This window comes from Conger conger, chromosome 7 (genome assembly GCF_963514075.1).
Source record: "Conger conger chromosome 7, fConCon1.1, whole genome shotgun sequence".
In the NCBI taxonomy this organism is placed as follows: Eukaryota; Metazoa; Chordata; class Actinopteri; order Anguilliformes; family Congridae; genus Conger; species Conger conger.
The window spans coordinates 47526002-47546033 of record NC_083766.1 but is presented as its reverse complement, the minus strand read 5'-3'; the positions used below and the strand labels follow the sequence as shown (position 1 = coordinate 47546033).

Below are 20032 nucleotides of genomic sequence, written 5' to 3'. Positions count from 1 at the left end.
ACAGAACCGGGGTCCCCCTTCCCACGAGGTAGGAGTCTGCACACTGCAAACCACACACTGCCTGCTTCTCCTGCTCCAATGACACGCCCGAGGGGGCACGGGGACAGGGGGGTATGGAGCGCAACTCTGGCCGAGGTTCGGACCTTTGGGACCATGCAGGCTAAAATGGACTAAGCACATTGCGGTAATCCCTAACTGGATCACTTCTTTTAAAAGCACCTTAATGGATTGGGCAGGCTGTATGGTTTTTAATGCATATCGATGCGGCAGTATCGAACAAGGGGAGCGATGCTCCCCGGCAGTCAAATGGGTCTGCTCTAAAGTAATCTGTATAACTCCTCAGCCGGAGACGGATAGACAATGCGTTTCTGACACTGTCACTCTGCCAGATCCTGTCCTTCTGGCTGCAGCACAGTCTGAACATCTGTGGGCAGCAAGCCCAGCTCTAAACATTAGGGATTCTAAAAACGCAATTCATTAGCACAGAGGTCAGGTCTGATAATCACCCAACTCACACTAACTCGCTCGAGTCCCGTGCTGCATGTACAGGACAGCCAGGTTATTGCAGTAACATGAACGCCCCGGACATACAACACGTACAAAGAGGATAAAAAGTAAACATGGAAACTCTTTGAATAACGTTACTACTGTACTGTAGTTCTGATTTCGGCTGCCTGTTTCAATTACATCTTCTGCCCATTTTGCGGAAAGCTGACTCTGCAGACTATTCTTGAACTACGCTGTGTCAGTCCGCTTCCGTCTGCAGTGATATTTGCTTGAAGAGCACGCTTCACAAGGGATTTTGACATCAAACACGACAGTAAAGCACACAACACTGACTCACAGGCGCAACGCAGCTTAAAAGGAAAATGACCTACCCCTGTCCCGTGATTTGTGGCAATGTGAAGACTGTTCCGGGGCCCCCGATAATCCGCAACAAGAGTGCTAGAAAAGTCTTTGGTGCAGCCGAAGTCTTACCTACCATCCAAACCTTCTTGCTGCTGCCACGGCAACTGAGAGAGGATTTACCGGACCGTACCATTCTGCTGCCAGAGGGGATTAGCGTAGATACGAGATGGCCCCTTCCAACATGCCAGTGCTGCCCTCACAAATGACAGATTACTAGTGATGCCTCTAAGCTTCTGAGTGACTCAGACTTTGAGTTTTAACAGAAAAGGGCCAATTTTTCCAAATAAATGTTTACAGTGTTGTGAAAAAAGGCACTTTTTCAGCCGTCTACATGACTGCTCCAATGCAATGACTGTGTAGCCAGAAAACACAGCTTAGATTGTAGCCCAGAGAACTCCTTATGCCTCCTTTCACAGCCAGTCCAGGGGCAGAAGTCATGTGGTTATATAACACTGCAATACAGTGTCCTCGACAATGTAAACATACACTAAGCTTACCGGTACACATGCACAAAACCAAATTCCATATCAACACAAATAATCCTCCAGCTGTCTTATGAAAAAATGACCTGTTCTGTTCCCACGGATTGTCCTCAGCGACCACATGGTCAACAGTTCTTTCACTCCGGGTACCCAGGACAATTACCAGGATAAAAGAATCCCCAACTGAATCCCAACGATCCACCTCGGTGACCACAGCGTTTCTTGGTTCGTGCTGTATGCAAAGGGTGCATCGCCACACCAAAACATTTGTGAAGGAAAACTATGGAAGAGCCTCAGTTTATCAGCAATATGAATGGGAAGGCTGCAGAAGCGGAATTAGTGGGGGTGCCGCAGGACCCATGGGGTGGGAGAAGACAAAAAAGAGGCACTAACTTAAAACCTCATTCATGAAACACATTGTTTAAAGGTACAATAGCTAATTTCGGCCTCCTAATGGTCAAGAGAGGAATTGCAGCAACAAACACCCTCAAACCCCAACACTGTTTATTCCTTCCCCGTCTCTGTGAATGTGCAGACGTTAACACGCCATTGGCTGTGGCAATTAGAACCACTTTTCAACCAATGAGCTTGAAGTATTGTACAGCTGTACAATGTTTTTGGTACAACAACATTGCATCGACTGTATATTTTGAAACCTGAATTTAAGGACTGTTCGTTTTTTGCACCACTCTTTGTAAACTAGAGACTAGCGTCCCAGGAGATCAGCAGTTTCAGAGATATTCAAACCACCCTGTCTGCCACCAACAATCAATCCAATCAATTCCCGATTCTGATGATTGATGTGAACATTAACTGAAGCTCCTGACCCATATCTACATGATTGTATGCATTGCACTGTTGCCACACAATTGGCTGATTAGAGAATCGCATGAATAAGTAGGTGTCAAAGTAAAAAAAGTTCATAATAAAGAGTTGACATTGAAATGTATTGTATCTTTAAAGTTGTGTATGACAGGCTAGCTCTGCCCCTGTTGGCCTGTGGAGATAACCGAGGGCAGGGAATGTGACAGTGAGCCGTACTGTGCAGGGGTGAGGGAGTGTAGAGTGGGGACACACCTTGTCCTGGACGCTCCCAGGGACGCGCTCCTTGCAGGAGGACACGGACAGCTGCCTCTGCAGTCTCAGCACCTCCTTCTGCGACTCCCGCAGGAGGCGCTCAAACTCCGGGACCCCCGAGGGGCTAGGGGAACCCTGCAGTGGGCGAGAGGAGCACACGGGAGTCACACAGAGATGGGGGAATAGCGCCAAAACTGCAACACCACTAACCCTTTCAGTGCCACGCCCAATATGAAGTGGCTCCACCCATGGGGGTTTGGCTGTGGTTGAGAAAATAGTGAAACTTGGAGAGGGGAGAGAAAAAATAAAAAATAAAAAATAAAAATAAAAAACTTTTAATAGGGACTCAAAAAAATAGTATAGCAGTCATTTTGATTGGTTGAAAAGGTATAAGGTTGAGAGTGCTACAGTGCCAAATGGCACCCTATGTTAACATCCCTTTCCACAAACAATGCGAGTGCCTTTAAGCTTAAACATTTTTTCCTTCGTGTAATTACTGCCGCAACTCTACCGTACTGCACTATGCCTACTATGTTTATTGCAAAAGAGAGCTATATTGTAAACTAGCCTTGTACAGTCCTCCAGCCTGCCTTTGATGTGACATTACAAGTGCTTTCTCTGAGCTGTTAAATATTAATGTTTTTATTATCAGCTCAGAGCAAATGGTTGTCTTGGTCTAGCCATAAGTTTGAGATCATGCTAAAGAACAAAAAAAATAGGGCATCTTATTACCAGGGGAAGCGGCGAGGATAAAAAGGGAGGGCGGGTTTAAATCCTTTGAGTTTATGTCTGCTACGGAAAGGATGAAAAGCTCCATAACTTTCCCAACAAATTTGAAAGAAGGTGGACAGTAAATGAGTAAAGACCCGTTTACCCCCAAAATGAATCTACAAAGCATTTATAATTACAATACCCACACTACCACACCAAATAAATCAGTAGTGACAGACGAGACAATGTAAAATGATCTATAGCTGCAATATGCATTTTAGGATCATTCACAAGACACATCTACATCCAGTGGTAGTCATCACACTGTGCATGCAGGAAAATAACAAAAACAGACACTTCACAAAAGAGGGATTTTTTTATTTTATTTTATTTTTTAAGATATTTTTTAGGCCTTTTTCAGCTTTATTGGACAGTATATAGAGACAGGAAGAATGGGGGCGAGAGAGAGGGAAAGACATGCGACAAATTGTCAGACGGTCGGATTCGAACCGTTGACGTCGCGGCTCACAATGAGCATGCGGTCAGTGCTCTGCAGGCTGTGCCACCGAGACACCCAGGGATTCTTTTTAAAAATGTAATTAGCATTTTGTTTAAAATTATTCATTTCAGTACCTTCTTTTTTGAATAATGATAAGTCTAATGAGAAACGTAATTACCCCTAATGCTCTTTGTCCAAGTATTGGAATGGGGTGCAATCCTCAATATGTCAATATATCAATAGAGCATTCAAAGGCCTCTGGGGTTTATATGCAGAATCCTGGCAGATTACCTGAAACCCCTCTTGCATCAAGCCACCCAATTATATTGACCAATCGATTCATGACCCAACAGCAGTCTTATCTGGAGTCAAGTGGATGTACTGCAGGTGAATGAAAATCGGTCCGTAGATGATTAAGGCATACGATCACAAATATATTATTAGAATGTTCTTAACTGAACATTCTGATCACAAATATATGATTAGAATGCTCTTATGTGAACCGAACACAAATATATAAGTATATGTTCAGCCAAATTCTAATGCTGACATAACAATCACTTCCAGTAAACTAGAACACTGAATTAGGCTTTTGAGGAGGGGGGAATAATGATGAAAAAAAAACATTACTGTTTAAAGGCTTTCAGGGAAATGGTTAACTGCAGCAGTTACGGGCAGTTTGTGTGTATACTTACGGGAGCTTCCTGATGAGGTCCGTGGATCAATAATCTATTAGGAACTAAATGAGCAGCTTGAACGCAGCGGACTCCACTAATTTGTAACGGCAATGTGCACGCACAATGCTGTCTCTGTTGCGCTAGCGTGCCCTGACCTCACTCCTAACACAGCCATTCTGCTGATTTCATTGTGCGTGTGAGTTGGCCTAGATCAGCTACGTCAGCTACAGGAGCTCCGATGACATATGCTTGTTGGCCATCTAGTGGACACCAGTTGAATGTGTGAATTCTACCCCTCTGCTCATTTTAACTCATTTAATTGTAAGAGACATGAAGAGGAGCTACCCAAAATTCAGCCAAATGTTTGATAAGGTGGCAAGTGACTGGCCATGGGAAAATACAAAAGTGTGTAATACTACAGCAAGTCAAGTATCAAGTATAATAACCAACAAAAAGAGCAGAGTAGTTTTGGTTGTAGGCCTAGATCAGTGGTAAGAAACCCTGTTCCTGGAGATCTACCATCGTCCTATAGGTTTTCACTCTAACCCTAAAAAAAACACACTTCATTCAACAACTAGCGACCATGTTGGGCTGCAAATGAGTACAGTCTAATGAGCCAAATTTGCATACAGAATGAGCCAAATTTGCATACAGAATGGAAGATCTCCAGGAACAGGGTTGGTGACCACTGGTTTAGACTGTGGAATTGTGGATGTGGATTTTGGCTAGAAGCTTGTCAAATGCATTTGCATGTTCCTGCATCTCATTGGACAGACCATTGGATAGACATAAGCAGAGGTGGGAAGTCCAGAGGTCTGAAAGATAAAGTTCTGCCAGGTGTTTCTTCAACCCAGGAACACAGCCAGCTGATTAGTTCTACCTCTTGGCTGAAGAATTGCACAAATTAACAAATCCAGGGACTTCTACTGTCTGAACCAAGATTTTCCACCTCTGCTCAAAGGCTCATACCAGTAACAGTCTCAGTGTGTTACCCAACATCCTTTATAAATGCGTCGTTTCGATCCTAGATACTGATTTGAGTGATTCTACAGATTATAAATATCATCCAGTAACAGATACTCAAACAACCGGTTTGAGAACAGTATCGCACAAGTGGTTACTCACAAAATAAGTAATATTGTGCCAACAGCTAATTGTTTCTTTACATTATAACTATTTCAGAAAAGCAATACAGCAATTGAGGCCATGCTGTATCATGACATAGCCCTGGCGCTCAAGCCGAACGGCTGAAATAATTACACCACTCAGCAAGCATTACATACAAAGCAGCGGATAACAGAAGGCAAGAGCATTCCCATTTTTGCGGGGAAAGTGCTTGGCTGAAATTGGGTCTTGTTCTGAGGCTGAGGTCAGGCGTGGCTTATGTCTTTAGCCGCGTCACGTGTAGCACTGTCGAGTCAGGCTGAACCGAAGGGACTTCAGCCGTGGCAAGGGAAGGCCGTCAGCCTGCTTTATGGCAACAGCCCTTACGTAACCGTGGCCACAGATGCTCCAATCCACATCAAATGGGATTTAACAAATAAGCAAATAAATAAATAAGTAAATGCATGCCAAAGCTTGAAATAAAGCGCTGAGAATCCCAGCTCCCTCGTCGTTAATGCGGTGGCGTAACAATGGGAAGCACCGCTGCAGTAACCCATGTGTCCAGCAGAGGGCGGGACAGGACAAAGCTCTTTGAATGACAGGGAGGGTGAACACTTGATGAGATGAGCAACACCTACATTTGGACCTGGACCAAGAATGTGGCATCAGCAAATGACAAAAGGAAAAGCGTAATTGGAAAGTTCACTAAGATTCCATTTGGCGTGGTGATTAGGCACTTAATGAGGGCTGACTAGTGCACTAATGGAAACGTTTCTCCACAAACAGCCACAGTTTGGGCAAGCAGCAAATTGGAAATGCCGTGGACAATCAATTCATTCACTTAGCAGACACCCCCACATTTTGCGCAATGCCCATTCATATGAAGAGATATTTACTGAAAAAGTTAAATTGAAGGACACTGATCAAGTGAAGGCAAGGGGAGGATATGGAGAGTATCAACAAAGACACAGGTCGGGTGGTGCGCCCCTGGGGAAGGAGATGATGGGGGGGGGGCTTATAAAATGCGCTCTAAAACTGCAACGCCCACCTTCAGGTCCTCTTGGTTGGCTCAATTGCACTAGGCAAGATTAATCGAGCACAGACAAGTATTTGAATCCATAACAATTAAGTATTTGACCCGGGTCTGGTGGCTGCAGACACAGGCACACTTTAGTGGAGTGAAGAAAGTTTCAGCAGGTGGCACTTTTAAGGCATGTAAAACTGCATGAAAACCATACCCTTAAGGGTCAGCCTGTAGCCTAGTGGCTAAGCTACATTACTGGGACCCGGAAGGATGGTGGTTCAAGTCCTAGTGTAGCCACAATAAGATCCGCACAGCTGTTGGGCCCTTGAGCAAGGAGCCTTCACCCCACATTGCTCTAGGGGGGATTCTCCCTGCTTAGTCTAATCAACTGTAAGTCCCTTTGGATGAAAGGGAATGATTATTAATATGGAATAACAGCGGAGGGTGATGGGACGGCCTACCTTCCCTGGGCCCAGTCGAGCCTGCAGCTCCCTGCACTCCCGCTGCAGGGCGGCGATCTCCTTGTCCTTGGAGAGCAGAGTGTCAGCGTGCTGGGCCAGGTCTCGCGCCCGCTGTCGAGCAAACGCCCGCTTGTACTGCTCCACGGCCCCGCCCTTCACCGGGACAGGGGCGTTCACCTGCCGGGGCAGGACGCGAGGGACAGGGGTCAACACGGAATGCTGTCCCCCTGACAGCAGCAGATGTGGGTCAAATGCTATACGTAATTTATACCATTTTGCTTTTAGGCAAACTAAGCAGTAGGTGCACTTTAGTGGTAGGAAAAGATACTATACGTGAAATGCTATACGGAATTGATACTATTTAGCTTTTAGGCACTTCAGAGGCAGGAAAAGGCGAGCATTGCTGGGCTGAATGGCTTTTTTATGCTGTTTTGAGCTTGTCTGGTGTATGAAATACTCTCAAAAAGTACAAACCCGCTTTCTGGTCCTCTGGTTGGCTCAACTGCACTAGGCAAGATGAATTGTGCACAGAAAAGTGTTTGAATCCAAAACAATTACATATTTGACCCAGGTCTCAGCAGCAAAACTGTGCAGCGCACTAAAAATTCAGCTCATGTTTCCCGAGAGAAAAACTAAAACCTTTTTCCACAATGGAAATAACTTACCTCAAGTACGGTTTCTCATTATAGCTGTTCAGCTATGTGGACACGATTAATGCATTCTGAAGTGGAATTCGCTTTAAAGAGTATAACAAATAAAACAGCTGCAGCCTCAGTAGCCCAGAAACAATGGCTTGATACAATTCGCAGCTTATCGATCGCATTCTCCTATCGATTTTACCAAGGCCCCTCGCTCCGGTGAAAAACAGGAGGAAATGGGGCAGAAAGAAGCTGTCCCCGTTTCCCCCAGCACACACAAATGTCTGTCTTAAGTGTTTTCTGTAGTGAGACTTAGGGCCTAGAGTTTCACGGACTAAGAATGGTTTTAGACGAAATAACATTTTTGAGATTGGAGATTCTTCATGCAATTTAGTCCAGGGCTAGGCTAAATCGATGTCCTTAAAACTATTTTTTTTCTTCTCTCAAGTAGAAAATATTAGCTTGTTTTAAGTTTCCTTGACAACTGAAATTTTCTTAACCCATTGGCAAATCCTTAATCAAACGGACTCACATCATTTGCAGTATTTGTATATTATTTAACAAAAAAAGTCACAGAAATAAGAGTGTAAATATAAGATTAAATTACTTTTTTAGTTTTTTCAGTGCGGCTCCCAACGGAGGCCAGCCCGATATATGGTGGCCTGGTCAGAGACAGGAGGTTTTTTCATACTCAGGCCAGGACCATTTGAGGTCTTGGGTCTTCAACAAGTCTTTCATCCTCCCTACTCTTAGCTCGGCGGTAAGGAGGAAAGTGCGGTCGTCTGGCAGTTGGAGAGTTTGCCGGTTCGATCCCCTGCCCTCAGTGTGTCAACGTACCCTTAACCAAGACACCTAATCCCTGATTGCTCCCAATGAGATAGCTGGTGGCTTGCATGGCAGTCTTTTGCCATTGGCATGAGAGAGTGTGCGTGCGTGAGTGCGTGCGTGTCTGAGAATGGGTGAATGAGAGCCATTAATTGTAAAAGCGCTTCGGAAAAATGTGCTATATAAATGCAGTCCATTTACAACCTGAAAATCTAGATACATTTAGCAAACTAATGGATGCGTTCAGTGCTTGACATTAATACCCGCCAAATGTGGGTAGAACTCAGCAGTAGAGTAACTTGTTTGCGCTTAGTAGACACTTTGGTAGGTGAGATCTCAGTAGAAGATGGAAAGGAAAAAAAAAAAAAAGGAAAAAAAAAAAAGGGGGGGGGGGGGATAATTTACAAAAGTTATCTGAAATAATCAAGTCAATTTGTGGTCCTACAACTCCCATGAGCACTGGATGCATACCGTGCGCATGTATAACAGTGCTGCTTTTAGCCGTTAACCCAGGGGGAACGCTGGCTCACCACTTTGAGGTTGGCCTCCTGCAGTTTGCGAGCCCTGTCCTCCAGGCGCTTGGCGATGACGGCCAGTTCTGCGTTCTTCCTCTTCAGCCTCTTCACCTTCTCCTCTGTTTCTGGGGAGCTGCTTTTGCGCTGGATGCCAGAAAAACAGACCACTGAAGCCCTGGCAGCCCACAGCCTACACAGTACAACTGACACTATGATGCGTGAAGGCAACTATCATCTACATTGCTGGGAAAAAAGAATCGGCCCTTTTTTCTTACACCCGCCAATTTCATGAGAACGCCAACACATCAGTCACTAGTGCACCCCATTTCATCATCTGAAGATTAAATATGAATGCAACCGCAACTTCATATTTCAAAATGGAGGAGTAGAGCACAGAGCCTGTTGCAAATAGCTATAATATTTCCCAGTTGTGAACATGTTCTAGTCTGGCTCTCACCAGAAGGCCATTCTCTTCCTTCAGCGTAGCGCAAGTCTTCTCCAGTGCATCCAGTGCCCGCAGCAACTCCGAGTTCTGCCGCACCAGGTATCCGTAATCCGTGCCATTCTGAAAAAGATACGGAAAGACTTCAGCACAAAGTATTGCCCGCTTGAAAGGCCTAGGAATCACAATGCATTTCAACAGTCATGTGTCTTGAAAAACAAATACAAAGCTGGCATCGCATCAGTCTGTTAAGGCAGATGTAACACACAGGTCACATCCACCTGTTAAGGGAGATGTAACGCACAGGTCACATCCGTCTGTTAAGGGAGATGTAACGCACAGGTCACATCCGTCTGTTGAGGGAGATGTAATGTGCAGGTTGCATCCACTCATAAGGGGTTAAGTTCTAATAGATGCATCTGGAAGTGAAGAACATTTTTCTTTTTTCAGATGTGGAAATCACAATGGGTAGCTGGGTTTTGATCACTGATGGCTCTTTTTGTTGATTAATGAGGGAGTGTGCAGCCAAAGGCCTGTGGAATACAGTAAGTATGTTGTGAGTGTGAAGAGAGAGAGACAGTGTGTATGTGTATGCGGTGTGTGTGTGTGTGTGTGTGTGTGTGTGTGTGTGTGTTTGTGTGTATGTGTGGTTGTGTATGCGCATGTGCTAACTAAACTCCCAGTTCTCACGGCTAACACTAGCGCTGACATTATGCACCTGGACAGGGCGTCAAAACTGCGCTACGTCCACCCCAACATAACGGCAGCTCAATAGACCCATCTGAGCGTGGTTCAGCACTTCAGCTGTGGCAGGAAACTTAATTATCCTGTCAGTACACGGCGGTAAATACACTAGCGCAGACAAGAGAGACATAACTCTCGGCATGCTCACGCAACACAGACTGCAGTGAAATACAGCACCGAGCAAAAAAACTCAATTTCTCTCGCTGCCAGGTTTCTGAGCCCTTCCGTTTTACTGTGGCTGACGTGACGGCAAAGATAAAATAATCTATTTTTCAAGCTAAAAGATTAAGTGTTTATTTCCGCGGTCTCCCTTTCGTCGATGCCTCGGCAACCTCGGGTGTTACAAATTATCTTGCTGTTTCTAAGCCGGTAATTACGGCCGCTGGATGATCAACCAGTAGGCAGCTTTGATTCCGTATTTTTCCGGCAATGCCTAAAATTCCTGATGCACCATAGGAGGCGAATATAAGCCAGCCTGCATGACTAACTCGGTCCAAGCACCCGCAGCAGACGCACTGTAGGGAACGAAGGGGCTAAATTTGCCAGACTGTCTGAAAGAGAGAAAGCACTCCAATGTCGGATACACCAGCGGTCAGCGATGTTGTTTGGAGTGAGGAGACGGAGACATCTGCCATCCAGTTCAGTTAATATCCTGTGTCATCTTTTGAACAAATGCATATCATTTCCCACAGTCGCTAAGAAACAGCAAGCGACAACACTGGTTCTACAGAGTGAAAATAACATAATTAGTGGACAGGCAACGTGTTCAGAATTCTGGACGTGCACAAACACAGAACAAGCAAATTAAACCGGAAAAGCAGGCCATTTCATTTGCATGCAAGATTTCTGAGGTAAAAGTCCACAGTCTGTATTTTTCTTTTCGCAAGGCGGCCATTTCCATGTAATATTCATTCAATTCAGTTCTAACCCCTGGAAGGATAAATCCGACAATCCACATAAAGATCAAAAGGATTTAATTATATGCTATCGTTTCAGAAACATGACCCTTAGACACAGGTTACAGTCTTTCCCACAATAACCTTTAAACTGTAGCCTTATTAAATATTATATACATCACTCACTAAAACATAACCAAGCAAATCACCGATATCTCAGGTATATAAGCCACAGTATAACAGGGCCTGTCTAAATCTAATATCCAGTTGAAAAATATCATGTCAAAACAAAAAAAACCCCAATAAAAAACAGTTAAGCCAGCACTCATTCATTTATCTGTGTATTACTGGAAATGGAATTACTCCAATGCCTCAAGGGCCCAGTTCTGTAGCTGAAGTGGAGAATTTCTCATTTGACTGAGCTGGCCGTCCGCAGAACTGCCTGAACCATGGAATATTAGGACCCTGTCACAGGGGTGGGGTTTAAAACTGCCACACGCCATTAAATACATTCATTTAATATTCCTCATTAAATACTTTTCAAGTGAGACCAAGCTCGAGCACTCTAGGCATGACATGTAACACGATATGCAACTAATTGCCAAAGCCCAAATTATACCAAGCCTCGGCGCAGAGACAAGCTCTTCATTCACTCAGCCGGAAAGGCCACCTACTGTACTAGCGTTATTCTCGATAGGGTAGCGAATGTTTTAGCACCATGGGTAGGTAGTAGACCATTTAAAGAACAGTGCCCCGAGGCAAACACAGACTCTCACCTCGACATGCTCTCGTTTGAGTACCCTGTCAGAGAGCGGAGTGCCCTGAACAGTTACAAAAGGTGCAATTGGTAATTTTCGGACTACTAACGGTCAAGAGAGGAATAGCTGCAACAAACACATTCAAACTACAACACTGTTTATCCCACCCCCTTCTGTGTAAACACGCTGATGTTGAAACGCCATTGGCTATGGCAATTAGAACCAGTTTTCAACCGATGAGCTTGAATTATTGCAGTTATACAATGTTTTGGTACAGAGTCGGGCCGTCAACTGTATATTTTGAAACCAGAATTGAAGGACTATAAACACAGGCAGAGGGCGAGTCAACATTTCAGTGAGCCTTTTTCAATGATAGGAATGGATTTACAACGGTCTTGTAATTTACAAAGATCTTACCTATTGTACCTTTAAATAGGAGGATGAGGATTCCGCTCATTTGTAACCTGAGTGAGTGAAGGTTAAAAATTTGAAAGTGTTACATGTGTTACCGTGGTGACAGTCCTCGGGGATGGGGGGGGGGGGGGGCATGTTTTTTGAGTAGACAGTTTCTTTCCCCCCCACACAGTACAGCTGGACCACACCAGCATGCTACCATTTCCCTTGGTAGGCTAATAAGCTAGTCCTTAGAAACAAGTTTTTGTGCACATGATAAAAATGATTAGTCTTCCATATGGTCTACGGCAGTGTTCACTAAAACCGTCCAGATGCGCTTATCATGCAAATACAAATTTGACTTGATTACAGAATGATCAGTCAGGTTATCCCTAAATTAACAGTCTCTAGCCCACAGCACATGGAGCAGGGTACCCTGGAATAGCATAGACGTGTTTTCCTGTGTGAGGGATCATGTTCTGTCTGTCTGGTGCCACGGATACCTCGAGCCACCTGCACCGAGTGTCAGTTTAACACTAATGAGCAGCTGCTCGCTCTCTCCGCCTTTTCCGCTCCTTCTCCGGGCTGAGGGACGCGGCACCACCGCCGTCTCTGTCGAGAGGCTAATCGCTAATGCGGGTAAACACAGTGCCAGGACGGCCAGATGCTGCTGGATAGAAACAAACACGGAGAGCAGACAACACTTGGACCGGTCACACTGTCGGAGTTAAGCGGTACATCCCCAGACTCGCGGCTGCGATTAAACTCAAGAGGGGAGCGGGCAAACAAACAGAGCTGCGGATCTCCCCCCCGAAACAACGCCTCCTTTTACAGTAACAACTTACAGGTGTGGTGGCAGCACTGATCAGTGTGATGATGGGCAAGGTTAGCATTACTTCAGCTATTAACGCAAGAGTAAGGGAGCTTCCATTAAATACCAGTTTAATAGCATGTAGCCTAACAGACAAACAGAGGCTGACATTTAGTGTATATTCAATATAGCTTTCTACATTGACAATACAGAACACTCAAATGAAGTAAGCCAGGTTTTCAGTCAAATTGAATAGATATATGGGTAACAAAAATAACAACCTGACTTACAATTACGTCCATAATCAATGAAAATGCCACCACTCAAGGAATAAGTCACTGTAATTGCCTACAATCTGTTGCAATTTCAATTGCATTTCGTGGCACTTGAATAATGGGTTTTAAGAACACTCAAGGAAATGGCTCTGTTTATATTCACTAGCAGTCAATAGTGCACTGTCGAAACATGATTAACTGCTCAATTAACTCAATCAACAGCTTCCACACATGAAATGGTTTCTGAATGGCTGGCCTCATGGCCTGTTGCTTACATCATCTTGTCTTCTGGCCACTGGGACTCGTTAAGAGGAAATTCAGCTGATTTCTTCATCACCAACGTACTTTCCTCTGCAAATAAAGGACAAAACGTCCACTATACCTGCTCCGGTACAGGATGAATGAACGCAGTGAAGTCAGACTTCCGGGTACTGCGATCTTGATTACTTGACATGGTTTTCATGCATGGTCCATTCCACTCACAGCACTAGCAAACTGCATTAAAGTGCTTGCTCAACAGGACCACCCTGGTCAGGAGTAGCTAGAGCAGTACTCTGGTGTGTATATAATTAAACAATACAGCAGCACAGAATCTTGCATAGACCCAAATGAATCTCAGGATTCACAAAAGGCAAAGCCGGGTTAAGCTTAAGCCAACTACGTCTAATTTTGGGAGAATAAGGACTGGAATTTCCAGACAATCGATCGATGGGAATTATCATGCAGCAAATGGCCCAGGACAGGTTAAATGGGAACAGGGAGGAAAGTGTCTGTGTCCTTGAGTGGTCTGACTCTGAAGCCATTTGTTCTCATCAGACACAGTGCTGCTGCCTGGCGCTAAGCGATTCCAGTCAGATACAATCAATCTTTGAATGAGTCCCTCTCTCAGCCACAGCCCTTGCTTCCCCTTCTACTAATTTTATATTTCCCATATTTTACACCTTTCCGGCATTATATTTTATGATCTGATATTCATAAGAAGACGTAGGAGCGGTTTTAAGTACCAAAAACAGTGCATCCAGTTTTACCTGTCCATTCTCCAATGCCTCTCATGAGCTTTACCAAGGCTGTTTAAGTGACTGTGACTTTAAAGCTCATTGATATCAACGGACCTTTCTTCTGATTGGCTGGCCAATCCAACTAACTGAACAGTCTGTGCTGGGTGCTGGGATTTGTTCTGGCTACAAGGTGGGTCGTGCTGAAATAAATTAGCATATCGTTGTGATGTCATAACTTCACAAACGTCGACACGGCTCATTTAAAAGCATATTTTCTTCATACAGATTGTGTGGATCTATTATAGGGGACTGTGTGTTGTGATACTTTGAACCTCTGAACCCTAAACGTGTCCCTGCGAAGGCCCTCTAGTCTAACGTGGCCTCATAGCTCCCGCCTCCTCCTGAGCTCTGCATCGGCCGCTGTGACCACTTGCACACAACTCGCTGGCAGCGGCCGGCGTTTTATATTCCTGGCCAGCGGTTGGTTAGGATCCCGCTGAGAAGTGGTTAAGTCGGCAGCGCAGATGCGCTGGAGCCGGGGGTTTCCAGAGCGCCGTCGCCACGGCAGCGCCACCCGCCCGTCACTCGGCTGGGCCCGGGCCTGCAATCACTGCAGACTCAAACAGAGATAATGTATGGCTATTCCGTGCTGTCTCTGTAAACACACACACCGCACACACACACACACACGCCAAGATGATTTTAGTTATTTTCCTCGTCATTGGAACAATAGGCTTTCGTGTCTCACTCCCTTCTCCGGAATATCCATGTGGCTGCTTCATAAGCGGCTCACGGTAGCTAGAAAATGCAGTTGGGTGGGAGAGGGCACAATTTTCTGCACCCCCCTACAAAAAGCTGTCCCTTTGGCACAGGCGCAGGCGCAGACGCACGCACGCACGCACGCACACACGCACACACGCACACGCACACGCACACACGCACACACGCACACACGCACACACGCACACGCACACGCACACGCAAAACAAAGCCAATGTCCGTTTCCACGACCCCCCCCTCACCCTAAGGCATGAGTATGTATGTTGATTCATGCACAATTTTATCCCAACACTGCTGTAACTATCGGGCATTTTTCATTTTGAGTCCATCCAGCAGATTAAATTAGACGAGATCTTGGAAGGATAGGTGTATGAAATGTGCTTTTGAGAAGCCATCGTTGCAATAAAAACAGCTGTGCTCAAAAAAAGCACCATGTTTTTAAAGTAGACTCAGCAGTTTTTACAGACAGTTACAATTATCCTGATGTTAAAAAGTAAAATCAAAAATTCTTTAAAAACTGATTGGACTGAATCTTCAATGTTTAGGTTAATGTTGAGAGTCAATTGCATGTTTGCGTTGTTCCAATTCTGAACCGCATTGTGTCGTCAGTGCTTCAGAAGACCAAAAAGATCCCCGGGTAACAGAGACATCGGCACACTTTCTATGAAAGCCAATGCAAAATTCGCACAGCTTCTGAAGTTCACCTTAGTCGTCAGACTCATGCAAAGTTAATCAGGTCGAGACGCGACCAGACAGGAGCGCGTTTTCACGGGAGTGACATTAACCACGCCAAGGCGGGAGGGCCTGCAGCACGTCACTGACAGTGGCTCGTGTGAAGAAACTCTGCTGTCAGTGGTATCCAGGTCAGTGCAGCACATCTCTCCCACATTGCATGCTGGGTAGGAGCACTGCTTCAGCTGTCACAGAGGCCAAGCCACCGGAGCAAGGCTCTTGACGGGCCTTTTGATGCTTCCTGAAGTCTTTTTCCCCCCACAACCACACACCTTCCCCAGAGAGGCACAAGCATCTGTCAGCGATCTCCCAGCATTCAGGGCTGGAGCAGGTGAGGGTTTCATTTATTTATAGGCCCCACGGTCAGCTGCTGTAAAGGGGGATTGATTGATTGATTGAGACGTTCTGAGCCCCCCACTCGGGGGCGGGGGGCTTCAGTCACGGACGGGAGTGAGACCACCTGACACATCGGCTAGAGAAGAAAATCTTGTTTATAATCCCAGCGACTGTCAAGAAGGAAAATCCAATTTAAATGGTAGCTACCGAATACGAGACTTTGAACGTGGAGCAGTGACGGGCAGAAAGACCCTATAGGTGACAGGAAAAACACAACTGCAAGTTCAGTTTCAGCGCGCGGCATGCCAAAGGAGCTGCTATTTAAAAGCGATTCCTCCAGGGATGCTACGGCGGGGCAATGACTCCACTCGATGCAGCGGCAGTGACTGATGAGCTTTATGGCGACCTCATTTCCTGTGTGCGTTCTCATGGTCGCGCTTCTCAGAGCGTTCTGTCCTAAATGGTACACCTTGTTCTGATACTGAGAAGCTTGCCTAAACAGTTGCCCCACTACATCTGTACTACTTTCAGAGACTGTATGTTGATTCTAAATGGCAGCACAACTGCAAATGCTTCAGAAATATGAATACTTTAAAACGAAGAATATGGTACATTCAAAATCATTATTAACCAGACTTGGGTATTAACTGGGAATGTTTCAGAAGTGGGGAGTGTTTTCAGATACACCCATTGTGTAACATCAGAGGCTTTCTGGAGGAGCGTTCCTTTACTAATGCACCGTGATAAACCTTCAAGGCTTTCTTTGATAAGAGAACTGAGGTGGATTAAATAAACCATCACAGCGTTTTACAGGGTATTTGCCGAGACAAAATGGTGTGACATTATGCCAACTACTGTACGTGTGAAGAACGGAAATCAAATTGTATGATTAACAAATGAGAAATATCAGACATGAGCTGAACCCACGTCTGTCAGAGCCATTACTGGTACTCTTATGTAAAAGCTAAATGAGTGTGGGAAGAAGAAATGTGGCAGTTAAAGTGAGAGAAATGTGAAAGAATTGACAAGGTGAAAGAATGAAAGAGGAGGAGGGAGGAGTGTAAAGTAATATAAGAACCTGGGGAATTCAGCCTTCAGCTACAACCTTTATGTAGGCTATATCATTACACTCACACAATTTAACAATTCCATCATGTATTGTATTTACTGCCTTCAAGTAAATGCCTTACAATAACAAATAAATGAATGCCAATAAACAAGGCAGAGCTTAGTCTAAAGTTAACACTTATCGGTAGGTGAAAGTAGATATGAAGCGAAGTCATGGTGTGCATACGCAATGAATTTAAACACCACCAAAGCAGACTCCAGCTAGATGGAGACCGTCAGGACATATGGTTCTATGTGGTATATGCATCTGTAATGTTAAAATCCCATAAAGCCCACTGCAAACTTAAATTTCAGTATTGCTCTAGAGGAATATCGATGTTAGCGATAAGACACGAACATCCACACCACATAGCAATCTCCTCGGAAAGCGTGTTACTCTGATAAATAATTTATCAGTATACCAGGGCCGACTGATCCCAAATGATCAACCCCTCACAAACACATCAGATGCTCCGCTGTTGAGTCGTGTGAGGCCTGAATATATTTCGAGACAGAGCAGTCTGCAAATTCTGCACAGCCGGAAAAGAAACGCGATGAAAAGTTGCGTGCCGTACCAATACGCACATTTTGAGGAGGGAGACGTGAGCCTGACAACAAACAATAACTACAAAAACTGTTTGGGGGGAAAAAACAAAACAAAACGGCAGGCAACGTCGACGACTCGACCAATATTTTTAGTTATGTAAATGAGAAATGATTTGTTCCTATCAGTGCATACCCTTAAGGACCTGATTATGTCAAACGACGAGCTGAATTGCTAATCTCTGTTCCCCAGTGCTGGCAGCGAAACCGGTATGTCAGCGTTTCGGTCTGGTAGCAACGGCATCTAAAGGCGCTATTAAGACGCCCATAGCAATCACAAGAGGGATGCAGGATATTACAGAGAAATAGGTCTGCGTCTTACAATAGTTTCCTTCCCCTAGCAGCCTTAGTCGGCTATTGTACTTGCAGGGCAAATGGGTCAGGTGGACAAGGAAAAAGCGGCTAGAAAACATCTCTACTAGCTGCAGTCTTTCAGAACTTTCAACTTTTCCCCCATATTGTTTGAGCAATTATGAAACTCACTAATGGTCTGAAGCAAATGAGCTAAACTAAATTGAAATTCGAGTCACCACTTTTAATTTAAGGGGACTTAATAGCCATTTGGCAACTAGCCGGGGCAGTAAAATAAATTGCCCAATTTTAGGGGCAATTCTGAAAGAGAATCCCAGCTGAGACTTGATTAACATGACGGAGGCATCTCCATAACAGGTGGACTATTCAATTTGGCAATCTGTGGAGTGACGGGTATGCTCCACAGACACGGATCATTTCAGCGAATAATTTCTCACCGCAAACTCCACCCCCATCTCATTCTTTATGGTATCACTTTGTTTATCTCTTCAGCTGATGGCAGTTTGGACTCCTTCTAACACCCACCCCCCGACTGTGTTTGACACCATCATTGCAAGGTCAATGCCAGCCGTTCCACTGAAGTCCGCCACACAAAAACAAACCTCCTTCCAACGACGGCGGGGTGGAAACAGACGCGGAGAGGTGTCGACGTGTGGCGTGCTTTTCCACTTCCACAGCCAGGAGCGACAGACAGCGCGCAGCAAGGGACGACACTGCCAGAATATTCTGAGGATTCAGCTCAAAACCCCACGTTAATGCGATCGTGGGATAATCAAACATGTCAAAGAACCTCTGAGCTTGAATCTGACGCAATCAAAACACTTCATAAACGCGCGTTATGACTGACATAACATCTCGGGAATAATGAATCATTTAGTTCTTTCATAGGGACCTGCCACTCATTTCATCTCAGAAGGAAAGAGAGCACAGGTGCAACGTTGCTGCTTAACAAAACAAAACCAATTGTAAGAGACAGTTGCATATCGGTGTTCGAAAGACCTATGCAAAAACAATTTTTCGGCAAGGACGAAAGCGGGCTAAGTTAACGGCGCCTTCATTTTCTTACGGTAACAGTGGCAATAAAAGGGATTATTAAACGTGGTTCCGAAGGCACCAGTGTGCTCATTTGCTGTCTGAGGAGTCAGCTGCATCTCAAAATGTTTTCTAATTAAGCCAGGGGTTGTTGGCTCCTGGCAACAGAAATGGGAGATCTCCCTCCCAAATGTCTCAGTCAAAAGAACCCCCCCCCCTTCCCCAGTTTTAATTAAGGAAGGAGGGGGGGGGGGGTAAAAAAGGTCCGCTGTCACAAAACACAGACTGAAAATAATTGCATTCCATTAAACAGTGCAGCACAGTTCATCATTACACCATTGGACTGTAATGAGGGATGGCGAAATCAATGCTTTCTTGTGCGTTTCCAGCATACCCATTACATTTGTCCAAATTAAATTCAAAATTCTCTAGGGCTGTCAAAAATTGGTTGCATTGAATCTTAATTTTTAAAAAGTATACTTTGATTAAAGTAATCACATTTTAAGCTATACTAAAATTATATTTTAATGGATACTATTTAAAAGTAAAAATTACAGATCCAGAGTTATTGGGAATTAGCTTCATGAAATAAACCCAAGAGAAATTACCAATGCAATATACAGTTTTGGCTTAGAATAGTTTTTGCCTTTTTAATTGAATGGTGTAAAAAAAGTATGCTAACTTTTCAACATGTACACAACATAACACTACAAGTGAGTGAACATTCAGAAATTATGATAATCCTGTGTGTGAGACAGTAATATATGACCTTATTTTGTAAAACGGCTCCCTCCACACTTCCAAAGCAAGACCAGTTACCCCTGCGTTACACTGATTTGATGAACCCTCAATGCCATGTCTGCTCTACGATGACCAAGGACCAATCGGCCA

At 44.7% G+C, this 20032-nt stretch overlaps 1 protein-coding gene across 1 annotated transcript in view; it reads right to left on the bottom strand.

Annotated features, from left to right (window-relative positions):
• LOC133133295 (peripheral-type benzodiazepine receptor-associated protein 1-like) overlaps window positions 1–20032 on the bottom strand; it is a 108172-nt gene that overhangs the window by 36678 nt on the left and 51462 nt on the right. The window contains exons 4-7 of the mRNA XM_061249402.1: window positions 9380–9487; window positions 8938–9066; window positions 6945–7121; window positions 2469–2603 (exon numbers count right to left, since the gene is read on the bottom strand). Coding sequence (XP_061105386.1) covers window positions 2469–2603; window positions 6945–7121; window positions 8938–9066; window positions 9380–9487 — 549 coding nt within the window. The remainder of the gene's footprint in view (window positions 1–2468; window positions 2604–6944; window positions 7122–8937; window positions 9067–9379; window positions 9488–20032) is intronic.